Consider the following 14778-nt stretch of genomic DNA (forward strand, 5'->3'; position numbering starts at 1 on the left):
AGCAGTTTTAAAAGTAGTTTATCCTTTCGGTTTCTGGTCCATTGGTAAGTAAATCTCCAATCTATACTCATTTGCTTTATGAGAGAGGGCACCAGAGGAATTCCATCACCAATGGACTGTGTCCCTGTAGCTCCAGAACCCTTTCATGTACCTCACTGCCTTTTGTAACTTGATCCACAAGTAACACCAAACCTAATGTGACTGATTACTGTTACCAGAAATGTGTTGGAGAGTGCACGTTCTGCTGACTCTGGCATCTGAACCATGTAGAATTTATTTGGATGTTGCTTTTCTGTATTTTCTCCTTTTAGTATTTAAAGATTGTATTTATTTTCCATGTCTTGATAAATGATGTACAATGTGCCATATTTACTGTACATAGAGCATGACTTGTGTATATGGTTTATAAAGCAGATGCAGCTACAAGGTTTATATTCAATAAAATGTTGGGAGAACTTTCTTCTAGTTGCTGGCTTTCTTCATGCAGAATGACTGAATGATGTTCTCGATGGTTGCTTGAAGACCAAAGGCTTGAAGCAGGGTTTTGAAGTTTACAGCTGCATCTTCCACTACTCCTGTTTTATCAAGAGCCGTTGCTGTAAAACAAATTGTACAACGCAGTTATCGAGGTGCAGATTCAGTGCGAACCTATGTGGTCTCTACAAAGCCTCCCACATACGGGCTCATTTACAGTCAAGGGGCACACATCACATGATGTCCTCCCCTCTCTCTGAAGTGGCCCTGATTTACCACCAAAAGTTTACAATGCTGTTTTGTAAATATTACATCCGTCACATCTGAATTTAGCCACAAATGTATCTTTATTCAACTATTGTATTAGGCCACAAGTCCATCCAGTTCAGCCTATTATCCTGCAATGTTGATCTAGAGCAGGCATCCTCAAACTGCGGCCCTCCAGCTGTTGCAAAACTACAACTCCCAGCATGTCCAAACAGCCTACAGCAGGGTATTGTGGGAGTTGTAGTTTTACAACAGCTGGTTGTAAAGCCGCAGTTTGAGGATGCCTGATCTAGAGCAGCAACTTCTGGCACTCCAGCTCTTAAACTACAACTCCCAGCAGCCGAGCAAGTGTGCATGCAGGGAATTATAGTTTTAAAACATCTGACATGCCAGAGGATGCTGAACCCTCATCTAGAAGATGTACAAGAAATCTTTACGATACTGGGTCTGCTGATGAGTGATACCACAGATGGCTCCAACATTGGCATATGCAGATTGTTATACCAGGCTAGGAAATTAATAGCCAAATACTGGATTAGATCCAGAGTACCAACTAAAGAAAAGTTTATGAATTAGGTAATCGGGCTAGAGAAGGGAGTATATCACAAATGAGGAACAGACAAGAAATTTGGGTCCGTGGATGACGACGCCAGGATTGCCTTTCAGGCAATTGCTGCACATTCAGTTGGCAGTACTTAGAAAAGACAGGTTATAATGGTGTTGCCTTAATGGATTTATGAGTGCTTGTGGTGAGGGGTGAGATCTATAGTCTAGGTCTGTGATGGCTAACCTCCGGCACTCCAGCTGTGGTGAAACTACAACTCCCAGCATGCTCCATTCATTTCTGTGGCGTTCTGAGAACAGCCAAGCAAGTGTGCATCTTGGGAGTTGTAGTTTTACCACATCTGGAGTGCCGGAGGTTAGCCATCACAGGTCTAGGTGCAGTGCTGTTTGGGATGGGGGACACTGGGTATGGTGTGGGGAAAAATATATTTATTTACCATGTCTTTGTTTGCTATAATTCACTGACTATATACCCAAATTGGGTTTCTGTACATCATAATGTTATTTGTGTAGCTGTTTGAAAGAAAAATTATTAAAAAAATAATCAGATTAAAAATAAACACTATATATATATATATATATATATATATATTGTAAGACTTTATTCTTAGGTAATAAAATCCTCCCTGACTCAAAATCTGGCAATGATATTAATTCCCTGGATCAACAACACTTTCCAGTAATCTAGCATCTATTCCCTGTAATACTGGTGCTCTCAATAAATACATCCAGGCCCCTCCTGAACGCTTTTAGTGAACTCCCCATCACCTCCTCCTCAGGCAGAGAGTTCCATAGTCTCACTGCTCTTACCTCCAGCCGTAGATGATGCACCATTGTTACGAATATATATTTACTGTAATATAGTCACAGTCCTGGGGATAAATAGATGATGGGATAGATCTCTGTACTGACCCCTGATATATTTATACATAGTTATTAGATCTCCCCTCAGTTTTTTTTTTCTAAAGTGAATAACCCTAATTCTGATATTTCTGGGTATTGTAGTCCACCCATTCCACTTATAACTTTTTTTTTTAAATCAGATAATTTTTTATTAGTTTCCAGTGTATATCACAAAGAATATAGGCATCTTACATTAAGGTTACATCAAGGAGAAAGTCTCAACAATTCAATGTACATCTACAAACATATTATGACATGTATAATGCCCTTTTGAACATTAACTCCCCCCCCCCCCCCAATTCCGGTATCGGCTGCCTCTTTACCCCGTGATATTATTTAATCGCACAAACTGCATACTGCTTCTAATATGTCAGACAATTGATCCTTCGAAATTGCACCTACATCCTGTTCCCATTTATGCATCCCGGTCAGTGGATGTGACTCTAGGTGTTTGTCAAGCAACAACTGATATACCAAGGTATCAACCCTCTCCTCTCCTGAAACTTTTAAATGAAACGCTCTATCCCTCTGTGAAATCATAGTACCATTCTTGATCATAGTGTTATAAGCGTGCCGCATTTGCAGGTATTGGTAGAAACGACCTCTAGGAATACCATAGACTTAATGAAAACTAGCAAAGGCTGTAAACACTCCGACCTCTAGGAGATGTCTCATTCTTGTCACTCCTCTTTCCTTCCAGTCATCAAACCCTGTCAGGGAACTGAATTCAGTCAGAACTGGGTTGTGCCATATTGGGGCATATTCTGTAATCCCAGTAACCCCTCTTAGGTGTTTGATATTTTGCCAAACTCAATATATTGTACACACTGTGGGAATGTTGAATCTCTCTGATCTCATATCTACCCCTCCAATAACATCATTAAATCCCGTCCTTTTAGGTGATACCTGAGAATCTGACTAGTTATATCCATGGCCCCAACTCTATCCATCCCTTAAAGTGCTGACTTTGGGCCGCCAGATAGTATATCCATGGATTGGGAACTGCTAGGCATCCTTCTGTTTTAGAATACTGCAGGGTCTCGAGTTGTATTCTAGGTTGTCCTTTCCGCCATATCAAGTCCCTAAATATTGAGTTAGCTGCCCAAACCTTTCAATAAGAGACATTACAGCAACTAAGGATGTAGATGTGTTACCCAGAAACATTGCCACCTTGTTGTGTACTGTACCATAACGAAACCCCTGTATAACAGGAGACTTGTGCACTGTAGCAGCCAAAGGCTCTATCGTCAGAGCAAACAGCATCTGCGACAGAGGACATCCCTGCCGAGTGCCCTGTTGCAATTTAAATCTCATGGACATGCCCCCATTTGCTCTAATTCTCACCTTTGGGCTGGAGTACAGTACTTTCACCCAAGATATAAATCTTTGCCCAAATCCCACCAGAGAAACTGCCACTCCACACTATCAAAGGCCTTGGCTGCATCCAATGAGAAGATGGCCCTATCTCCCATATTATCCACTGGTATCTGTAAACTGGTAAAGACTCTGCAAATATTGATGGAAGTGGATTTTTGGGGCATAAACCCCGTCTGGTCTGGATTAATAACAGATAATATAACTTTGGATAGGTGCATAGCCAAGGCCTTTGCTAGGATCTTGATGTCTGTGGTCAACAGTGAAATGGGCCTGTAAGATTCTGGCAGTTTTGGGTCCTTTCCCGGTTTGGGGAGAATTACTATCAATGCTTCCTGCATAGAGGGAGGTAAATAACCTATCTCCAATGAGTGATTAAACACTTTCAACAGTTCAGGGAGTAGTGTATCCGAAGGTTTCTTGTATATTTCAACAGGGAGACCATCCAACCCCGGAGCCTTATCATTAGCCATTGATTTCACAGCCTCCTCTAATTCCTCCAATTGTAAGGGGGCGTCCAAAAGCATGCAGTCCTCACGTGATCTGATTCTGAGCATGATGTCTTTGAGGAGTAGAAAGACGAGTAAAATCTGCCCAGGATTTCCACAATGCTACTAGTATCCTGTCTAAGCTGTCCTTTCGAATCCATTAACCCCATAATACATGTAGTTCCCTGCTGAGCTTTTGATATCATAAAAAGCATGTGTCCCACTCTTTCCCCTTCTTCAAAAAAACTTCTGCTTATAAAAAAGTTTTTTCCTCTCTGCTGCCTGAAGGAGATAGCATCGCAGTGATTCCTGCGCAACACGCAACCTAACACCTTTTTCATTAGATGGAACCTTAGTAAAAGCTTCTTCCGCTATCTGCATGCATCCGGACATCCATTTCCCTGGAACTAGATTTAATTCTACTGATGGATTTAATTAATATCCCTCTCAAATAGGCTTTCATGGCCTCCCATATTGCATGTACTGAAGCAGAGTCTATATTAATCTTAAAGTATTCCTGTATCGCAGCTTTCACATCCACTATTTCCCCCATGAGTGTCAGCCAAAAGGCGTTAAGTTGCCATACTCTGGGGCCCGGCCCGGCCCGGCGCGGCGCCCCCCCAACAAGTCCAACTCAACAAACAGTGGTGAGTGATCCGACAGTGTTCTAGGTACTGTAAGTAGTCGGACCTGGATACTAGTGGGTACATAAGTGAGTTTGCCAGTCCCAAATCCATTCTAGAGACAGACGTATAAGTGGACGAGCAACAGGAATATAGTTTCTCCCCTGGATGGGCTTTCCTCCATATATCTGTCAGTCCCACTTCCCTTATCAATCTACCGAATGGGGTTTCTGTGCAAATCACATCTCCTGATGTCACCTTACAACTGTCCATTTCTTAATTTATTACTCTATTAAAGTTTCCAACAATCAAACTCGGAATATCGGGATATTCTGCCATGAATTCCAACACCATCCTCAGAGGTACTGAGGTATATGGCGGAGGAATATAAATCGCCACCAACACCATTCTAATTCCATTTATCTCACAATAAATGCATACAGATTTTTCCTCTGAATCCACAAGTTCTCTCAGACATTCAAACTAAATATTTTTATTAACCAGTACACTAACTCCCTTGGAATATGCGGAGAAGACCGAGGGTACAGAATAGCCAACCCAAGATTTCTGAAGTAGTTGCGCTTTTGATTTTGTCATATTTGTTTCCCGTAAACAACAGATGGCCGGTTGGTGTCTCAAGTACTGAAAAATACTATGCCGTTTGGCGACCTCCGCCATTCCCCGCGCATTCCAACTAAGCACTTTTATCAGTGACGCCATGACAAATGTTTGGTTTACGTAAATGTCTGACAAGTGTCCCCCTAATCCTACCTCTGTAATATTCCTCCATTCAGGTTAGCATGCCGATACCGAAATGTACCCTCTTCCGAAACTAAAATACAATCAGATTGAGCAATAATATTTTCATAACATAGGGCTAACAAAAATACTTTGCCCAATATTTTCTGCAACATACTCCAGTACAGCTCAGTTGCGAGCAAAAGACCAGCACCAGAGTGCATATGAATACGTATAGTACCATTACGACACCCGATTAAATATGACTCAGGGATGAGTAGTACAATTCCACTCTCCTCCCGGATTCGTCTTCCATAGATAACATACAGGCATCCTATGCTATATAAAATAGTGCAATACCATAGACCATAACACAGTGCATTTTACTGCAATTTCCTCTCTATAAAAACTCTTAATAATCGTACTGCAACGTCAAAGTCCCGGATATTCTAACCACATTCTCCCCCTAAGATACTTAGCGTCAGAGGTAGCGGTATTCCCGACAGTCGAGATAGTCCCACTCATTCTCCTGACGCCAGGGGATCATCCAGAAGGTGACGCAAAGTCCGCCGACAGGTTTGTGGACTCCAGCCATTGCACCACAGCATTAGGTGTATCAAAGACGTGAACCACTCCTTCCGCCATGACCCTCAGCTTAGACGGATATAATATTGAATATGGTAGCTGGCGCTCCCTCAGGCGATGTTTCACTTCCACAAATTTTGCTCTTTTCCTTTGCACCTCTGCTGAGAAATCTGGGAAGATGAACACTTTCCTGCCATCTATTAACATATCCACGTGATCCCTTGCTTTACGCAGAATTGTGTCTCTATCTTTGAAATGCAGCAACTTAATCAGGATTGGTCTTAGAGGGGCCCCTCGTAGTGGGGATCGGAAGGGCACCCTGTGAGCTCTTTCAATAGCAAACATATAAGACAGAGAGTCTTTCCCAAACTTCACAATCGGCCACTGCTCAAAAAAGACCACAGCATTTGCTCCCAACGCTTTCTCCGGCATGCCCACAAGACGCAGATTGTTCCTGCGAAGCCTGTTTTCCAAATCATCTGCTTAGCAGATAGGAAACATCATGGGCAACTTTCCCTACATCTTTCCTTAAAGGAGGTACTTTATCTTCCAAGCAGCTGACCCGATCTTCCACTTCTTTAATTCTCTCAGAGACCTTTCTTAGATCATGTCTGATGAAGAACTTATTTTCTTGCAAGCTCCCCATTTGAGTGATGAAGGAAACAAGTGCATTGCTGCAGTTGGTGACAGCTTTAAAGACATCTGACATGGCAGGCTCATTCATTTCTTGTCCAGGCCCTGCACTGCCATCTCCACCAGCGGCCGCCATGTTTATTGTGGCCTCTCCATCAGCCCCCTCACTTTCTAGATTTTCTGGGCTTTTTATACAGGAGGTAGGAGGGGAATGCACCAGAAGCTCTGTGCCTTCCCTCTGTAACTCATTAGGGGCAATTGGGGCACTTGTGGCAGCTATTCTGGCGAACTGCTCCTGGTGCGCCGCCACCTCCTCTGCTCTCACCCCCGCTTCAGCGCCATCTCGCTTTGCCCGCATGGCACGCCCATACTCCTTCCCTTTCCGTCTTACTTTGGAGTGTCATGAATTTGGATCCCGGCCTGCCCAGCCTCCTGTAAGTGGTATAGCTCTTCTGACGGCTTGTATCACTCGGTTTTGCTGGATGCCGGAGGATTTACAGGAGACTCGTCCGGGAGAGTGAGTTTCAGCGTCCTCTCACATGCCGCGCCAGGCTCCGCCCCCTTCCAGTTATTACTTTAGTTGCCCTCCTCTGGACCCTCTCCAGCTCTGCTATGTCTACCTTGTTCACAGGAGCCCAGAACTATACACAGTACTCCATGTGTGGTCTGACTGGTGATTTGTAAAGTGGTAGGACTATGTTCTCATCACAGGCATCTATCGCTCCTTCTGTTGCAACCTCTGATCTTAACTGTAGCAACCAGTGTCAGACAGCTGCTGCCAAGGTAAGGGTACTTTCACACTAGCGTTTTTCTTTTCCGGCACTGAGTTCTGTCCTAGGGGCTCAATACCGGAAAAGAACTGATCAGTTTTATCCCCATGCATTCTGAATCGAGAGTAATCCGTTCAGGATGCATCAGGATGTCTTCAGTTCAGTCACTGCGGTATTATCTCCGTCCAAAATTACGGATCAGTTGCCGGAATGCCGGATCCGGCTTTAATTTACATCGAAATGTAAAAAAAATACTGCAATGCCGGATCCGTCCTTCCGGTCTGCGCATGCGCAGATCGGTAAAAATGTGAAAAAAATATATAACGGATCCGTTTCTCTGGATGTCATACGCATCCGGATCAGTCTACAAATGCTGTCCGTTTGCATGCAGGTTGCCGGATCCGGCAGGCAGTTCCGGTGACGGAACTGCTTGCCTGATCACTTTGCCGCAAGTGTGAAAGTAGCCTTGATTTCAGCCTTAGTTTCAGACAAGCGCGTTCATTCGTTTCAGCATTATTTTCTGTCTTGAACACTGCTCTTCTGACGCGGACTTGCAGAATTATAATGATTTATAATGTTGTGGGTTCCTGCCTGAACTCTGCTGTAAGGAACTGCACTGATTGCTTTATGCGAGTACAATTAATTACAGTGGAGGTTGGGCAGGAACCTACAGAATTATAAATCATTATAATGTCAGAAGAGGGGCATTTAGGCCAGGAAATAATGCTCACACACGAAGTGTGTTTCCAGGAATGAACACACTCGTCTAAAACTAGCCTAAAATTCCCAAACCATGACAGAGATTTGCAGTAAAAGAGTATAGGTGTGCTCAACCCCGCCACACCAAGCACGGACCACGCCGAGAACCACAGCGTTACTTGAATATAGAAAAGGAAAGGTCCAGCTTCGTATAAAAATAGTACCTTTATTTTTCAGTGCAATTAAGAACCAGTTACAGTCCAGTCTACACGTTTCGGATGAAAGACAATAGCGATCCTTACTCATGACAATACGTATATTGTCATATCGGTATTGTCATGAGTAAGGATCGCTATTGTCTTTCATCCGAAACACGTAGACTAGACTGTAACTGGCTCTTAATTGCACTGAAAAATAAAGGTAATATTTTTATTCGAAGCTGGACCTTTTCTTTTCTATAGGACAGAAATTTGTATGCTTAAATCTGAAAATACAAAGGATATCTAGTATATACCCATTTGCTTACATTGGTTGCAGCGTCAGCAATTAAATTCCGGTCTACAATGTGTGAGATGAGTCTACCTTCCCCCGAGGAGCATCGCTCATGGCATGCTAAGAATGGAGGCTCTGAAGCGTTAGTCCACTTTCAAACCTGGCAAATTTGGGATGGATTTTGCGCTGAAAATCTGCAATAAATTACAATGCAATGCTTGAAAGGGACCACAGTGGTGGTCAATGCGTGAATACAGTCCTGTAGGTACTTGGACTGCTGGCATGCAGGGTCTGTGTACGTGACAATGCTTTGTGCGCATCCACCCTTTGCCTCAGGCCTTCTATGGGAAATGTGACTATTGCTGGGGTAGGGGGGCATCCTGTTTCCCTGAAGACGCTATGGATTTGGCAAAACTTGGGTGAGGAGGAGGGAGAGAATACTTTGATCTATTTTAATTAGCTACAGTCCCAGTGCGTTTAATGAGTCACTGGTCAGTGCAGATGTGACCCGAAAGCAAGGATGACTTCGAAATACTTGTAACATTAACTTGGGTGCTGCATTTGAAAGCCTATGTATATTGTATAATTGGAGCTACCTAGTATGATTCACAGCGTTCACACTGTAGTGTTATGTGGTCATATTAGTAATCCCAATGATGGATGGTGGTGGAAGGAAGTTTGTGCCCGTTGGCAACGACAAATATAAACTCCATTAATCATCAGCCCCAACGCTCGCACGATTTAGAGTATGTTCGCACATCTCGGTTTTGGCAATTCCCATATGTATTTGCAGGAGGATCCATAGTTAAAATCCAAGGCTGACTTTCAGATTTCTGCTGTGGATCCGCTGGCTGTTCTGGGCGACTGCTGCTTACTCTTGTGGACTGCAGACAATAATCCATGTAGATTATTTTAGGGAGCATATGAACAGGGTTACAAAATCCAATTCTTCAGCATTGGAGGCAGAACGTCCCATTTGAAGAGAATCTTGGCGTGAAACCAGAAACGCCTTTCCAGAGGCCCAGGCAGGGTGCAAGGGTTAAACACGTGTCAACGGCCCTCCAGGTCCAGCATCGAGCTCTCTTCTGCGCCCCCGGTCCCTGCAGGACGTGCCATCTACACACGTGTCATCGCTCCCGGCCAATCAATTACCTCCTTAGTCGTGTGCAGGAACAGCACGTGACTGCGGCGACCATTGGCTGACCGGCAGTGTGTATGTAGATGGCACATCCCATTTATTGGTCAGTGGTGTGCATGTACTGTACATGTCAAGTCACACTTCCAGTCCACCAGGAGAAGGGAGCTTGGTGCTGGACCTAAAGCACTGGGGAACCCCTTTAATTACACATTATTCATTGTCTACCATGTTACATTCTGATCTACAGAACCACATAGAAAAGTTGCCGAAAAAGGAATGCCTTTACCTTGTTCTGGTATCTTTGGTAATAAATCCAAGACTGGTGTCACAGATCCGTCCTCATTTATAGTTATTTTCCATACAAGTAGCAATTCACACCTGTACCAGAAAAAGAAGCAATGAAATTCCAGGTCACCTTTTCTACAAGTGAGGAGAAGGCTGAACACAGCAGAGTCCAGTTACCATAGGTTAGATTTCTGCAACACAAGCATCATAAGAATAAAGGAGAATGCAGAATTAACATTACAGCTTTGGCCACTTTCACATTAGCGTTTTTTGTGGATCTGTCATGGATCTGCAAAAATGATTCCGTTACAATAATACAACCGCCTGCATCCGTCATGAATGGATCCGGTTGTATTATATCTCTTCTATAGCCAGGACGGATCAGTCATGAACACCAGTGAAAGTCAATGGGGGACGGATCCGTTTTCTATTGTGTCCGAGAAAACGGATCCGTCCCAATTGACTTACATTGTGTGCCAGGACGGATGCATCTTGCTCCGCACCAAGTCGCGGACAGAAAAACGCTGCTTGCAGTATTATTCTGTCCGAGATGGGAGCGCAACGAAATGGAACGGAATGCATTCTGGTGCACTCAGTTCCCTAAAGTTCAGTTTTGTCCCCGTTGACAATGAATGGGGACAAAACTGAAGCGTTTTCTTCCGCTATTGAGATCCTAGTGTGAAAGTAGCCTGTGCTGTTTGGACCAAAAAAAGACTACAAATAGATTTTACAACCAAGAATGTGAGAATTAGGCCTTACACTTGGGCTTCGGTGGTGATGTGGACACAAGCAGCATGTCACCACTGAAGCCAGTTATTGGCTGCAGTGGAGCATGTGATCATGCCCATGCACTGCCAGATGTAAACAGTGTGGAGACCAGAAGATGTAGACAGCTGGGCAGCGCGGGGCAGGTATGTATGAATTTTCTGGTCAGGAGGCAAGCTGCAGGCTATAGATAAAATGTATTTTATTTCACCTATATTTTTTTTTTGCTAACTAAAATGAATACTGATGCATATTCTTTGTTCTAAGTTTTATTTTCTGATTATAGATTTTTTTACATTCTATTTTCTGTACATGAGTATCTAGCAGCCATCTTGCTTGAACTGTTGTTACCAGCATTCAGAGATATGGCTTGCAGCATCCATATGGACCACAGGAACTTGTAGTCTGCAGGCAACTCATTGACTTCCATGGGAGAGTGTTGTAGGCCTGCTCTGTGAACATCACCTATTGTGAATGGATCCTGTGTACTTCCACACACTGCTCTCTGTACTTCTCGATGCCAGCTAACCGTGACATGTGACTATTCAGCCAATCACTGGCCACAGTGTTCTCCCGCTAAATCCAGTGATTGAGCAGTTACATGTCCCATGTCATCAGTGACCAGGAAGTAAAGACCAGCAGGGGCCCAGGGAAAAGTGGTAACAAGAGTCAATCACTTCTTTTATACAGAGTGGCCTCAAAAAAGTAGCCCGCCTCCAGCAATAGTATGGCAAGATGAACGAGCAAGCGGATTGTTACCCACAAGTCACAAAAGATGCTGAAAGTGGTCACCGTCTATGAATCTTAAGGCACATCGGATTGTGTCGGCCGATACTGCTTGCAGCTCTTCAGCAGTGATGCTGCAGAAGAAATAATGTCCTGCTTTTTCCAACAAGATGGGGCAACATGCCACACCTCACAGAACTCAGTGGCACGGGTTCATGAACTGCTTACAGAGGAACGAACTGTGAGCAAGGGGTTATGTCCACCACGTTCTCCAGACCTGTCCACATGAGATTTGTGGGTAAATTTAAAACAAAGTGTCCGCTAACACTGGAGGAACTCAAGGAGAACATCACAAACACCATCCGCAGCATCACAAGTCATCATCAGCCAACACAATCCAACGTGCCCAAAGATGCAGAGACATGAACGGGGACAACCTTCTGTATCTTTCGTAAACTTGGTAATTAAAAAAATATATATAAATCCATTTGCTTGTTCATTTTAGGTGGGCTACTTTTTCGTGGGCCACCCTGTATTAGAGCATTGAGTGCTCCGTGATTTACCATTTATGAATTTTATGGTGTATACTTAGCACAGGCTGTCAATGTGTCATTGATGGGAATCTGGTCACCAGGACCCTCACTGATCAGCAAGGCTTCAGCACACCCCTCCATAAAACTGAATGGGACTGAGATGCAGCACCAGACATGACTACACAGACATGGATGGTGCTGTGCTGGATACCGCAGTGAAGGGACTGCTGTGCTTATTTGATATGATGATTGCTGGGGGTGCCATCACACACTAACGGTCTACTGTAAGGATACATCTTCAATGTTATATCCTTACTAGAACTAGACAGATCCTTCCCAGTGTGAGAATACTTACAGGAAAAGGAGACTAGACTTATTGTACCTACCCAGGGAGGGCTGGGTTCATCAGAACCATGTAATCTGCAGAAGGTCCCATAGGAAGTCCAACAGCGAGTGGATACTTGTCCTGTACAGAAACACAGGATGGGGTTTAGTTAGCGTATACCGTATATTGAGAATCATTCTCCTTCATTAGGCAAAAAAACATGTATCACAGCTAAAAAACTAAACTGACATTCAATCTGAGCTTTTATCTTGATGTGCAGACCTAATGGATCGATAGAGGTCAGGAATCTGTACTGGGGCACCCAAGTCCCCGTCGCTCCATACTGCTGTGCCATAGGCTCTCTGTGTGCTGATATATGCCGCTCTATGTCAACTGATGAACTATTATTTTCTGCTGGATTCATTAAAAATAAATGCCCATATGCCTCCATATTGGTAAAGCCGGACCCTTTAGGAATATGTAGGTGCTACTTTAAGGTTCAGTACTACTGTGTGCTTGTGTGAAGCCATAAAACATTTGAATGCAATTGAAGGCGAGGCTGATGAGGTCTTCTCTTGAACCAGAATGTGTATCTGACTGCACTTATGGTATAGCCTTCGTATGGTTAGCATCATAAGGAGAGCAATGACATGAAGGAGCAAATGTACTTAAAAGGGGTTGTACAAAATTAGGAAACATGGCTGCTTTCTTCTAAAGATAGCACCACTCTCCTCAATGGGCCGTTTTGTGCTGCAACAGTAAGGCTTTTGATACTGTCCCACATAGAAGGCTTATCAATAAATTGCAGTCTTTGGGCTTGGACTCCCATATTGTTGAATGGATTAGGCAGTGGCTGAGGGACAGACAACAGAGGGTTGTAGTCAATGGAGTATATTCAGACCAAGGTCTTGTTACCAGTGGGGTACCTCAGGGATCTGTTCTGGGACCCATATTGTTTAATATCTTTATCAGCGAAATTGCAGAAGGCCTCGATGGTAAGGTTTGTCTTTTTGCTGATGACACAAAGATTTGTAACAGGGTTGATGCTCCTGGAGGGATACACCAAATGGAAAAGGATTTAGGAAAACTAGAGGAATGGTCAAAAATCTGGCAACTAAAATTTAATGTTGATAAGTGCAAGATAATGCACCTGGGGCGTAAAAACCCAAGAGCAGAATATAAAATCAGTGATACAGTCCTAACCTCAGTATCTGAGGAAAGGGATTTAGGGGTCATTATTTCAGAAGACTTAAAGGTAGGCAGACAATGTCATAGAGCAGCAGGAAATGCTAGCAGAATGCTTGGGTGTATAGGGAGAGGAATTACCAGTAGAAAGAGGGAGGTGCTCATGCCGCTCTACAGAGCACTAGTGAGACCTCATTTGGAGTATTGTGCTCAGTACTGGAGACCATATCTCCAGAAGGATATTGATACTTTGGAGAGAGTTCAGAGAAGAGCTACTAAACTAGTACATGGATTGCAGGATAAAACTTACCAGGAAAGATTAAAAGGACCTTAACATGTATAGCTTGGAAGAAAGACGAGACAGAGGGGATATGATAGAAACTTTTAAATACATAAAGGGAATCAACAAGGTAAAAGAGGAGAGAATATTTAAAAGAAGAAAAACTGCTACAAGAGGACATAGTTTTAAATTAGAGGGGCAAAGGTTTAAAAGTAATATCAGGAAGTATTACTTTACTGAGAGAGTAGTGGATGCATGGAATAGCCTTCCTGCAGAAGTGGTAGCTGCAAATACAGTGAAGGGGTTTAAGCATGCATGGGATAGGCATAAGGCCATCCTTCATATAAGATAGGGCCAGGGGCTATTCATAGTATTCAGTATATTGGGCAGACTAGATGGGCCAAATGGTTCTTATCTGCCGACACATTCTATGTTTCGTACTGCAGCTCAGCCCCATGTACTTGAATAAAGCTGAGATGCAATATCAGACGTGGCCCGAGAGTGGCACTGTTGGAGAAAAGCAAACATTGTTTCCATTCTCGTAAACCCCATTTAAGAATTCTGATCAAAGATGAAGTTGTAAATCCACATTTTCAAAGCCAATTTTATTTATTGCATAATTTCACTCATTTAACAAAGCCACCTGAAGGAAAGCAGAAATTTATTTTGGCATTCAATAATATCTGTCAACTTATTACACTGTGCTGGTTAAAATCAGCATTCATTTGCAGTATTGTACAGTTGCACTAGGTGGCGCCGTAGCCTCTTTGCAGCTCTCTCTTGACCTCATTGTCAGGCACAAACAATAGGTCTTTTGGTAGAAGCTAAAGAATTCTGCTTTGAGCATTTGAACAGATGTTCGTGTATGATGTTATACTGACAGTATGAAAGTGTCTAAGTAATCGCCCCTCTAGGGATATTATACTTTCAT

At 43.3% G+C, this 14778-nt stretch overlaps 1 protein-coding gene across 2 annotated transcripts in view; it reads right to left on the reverse strand.

Annotated features, from left to right (window-relative positions):
- LOC120978732 (centromere protein P) overlaps positions 1-14778 on the reverse strand; it is a 348964-nt gene continuing 334186 nt past the window's right edge. For both annotated transcript variants that reach the window (XM_040407045.1, XM_040407044.1), the window contains exons 7-9: positions 12444-12523; positions 10035-10126; positions 1-596 (exon numbers count right to left, since the gene is read on the reverse strand). In XM_040407045.1, the coding sequence (XP_040262979.1) occupies positions 463-596; positions 10035-10126; positions 12444-12523 (306 nt within the window). In that variant the 3' untranslated portion in view covers positions 1-462. The remainder of the gene's footprint in view (positions 597-10034; positions 10127-12443; positions 12524-14778) is intronic.

This window comes from Bufo bufo, chromosome 9 (assembly GCF_905171765.1).
Source record: "Bufo bufo chromosome 9, aBufBuf1.1, whole genome shotgun sequence".
Classification (NCBI taxonomy): domain Eukaryota; kingdom Metazoa; phylum Chordata; class Amphibia; order Anura; family Bufonidae; genus Bufo; species Bufo bufo.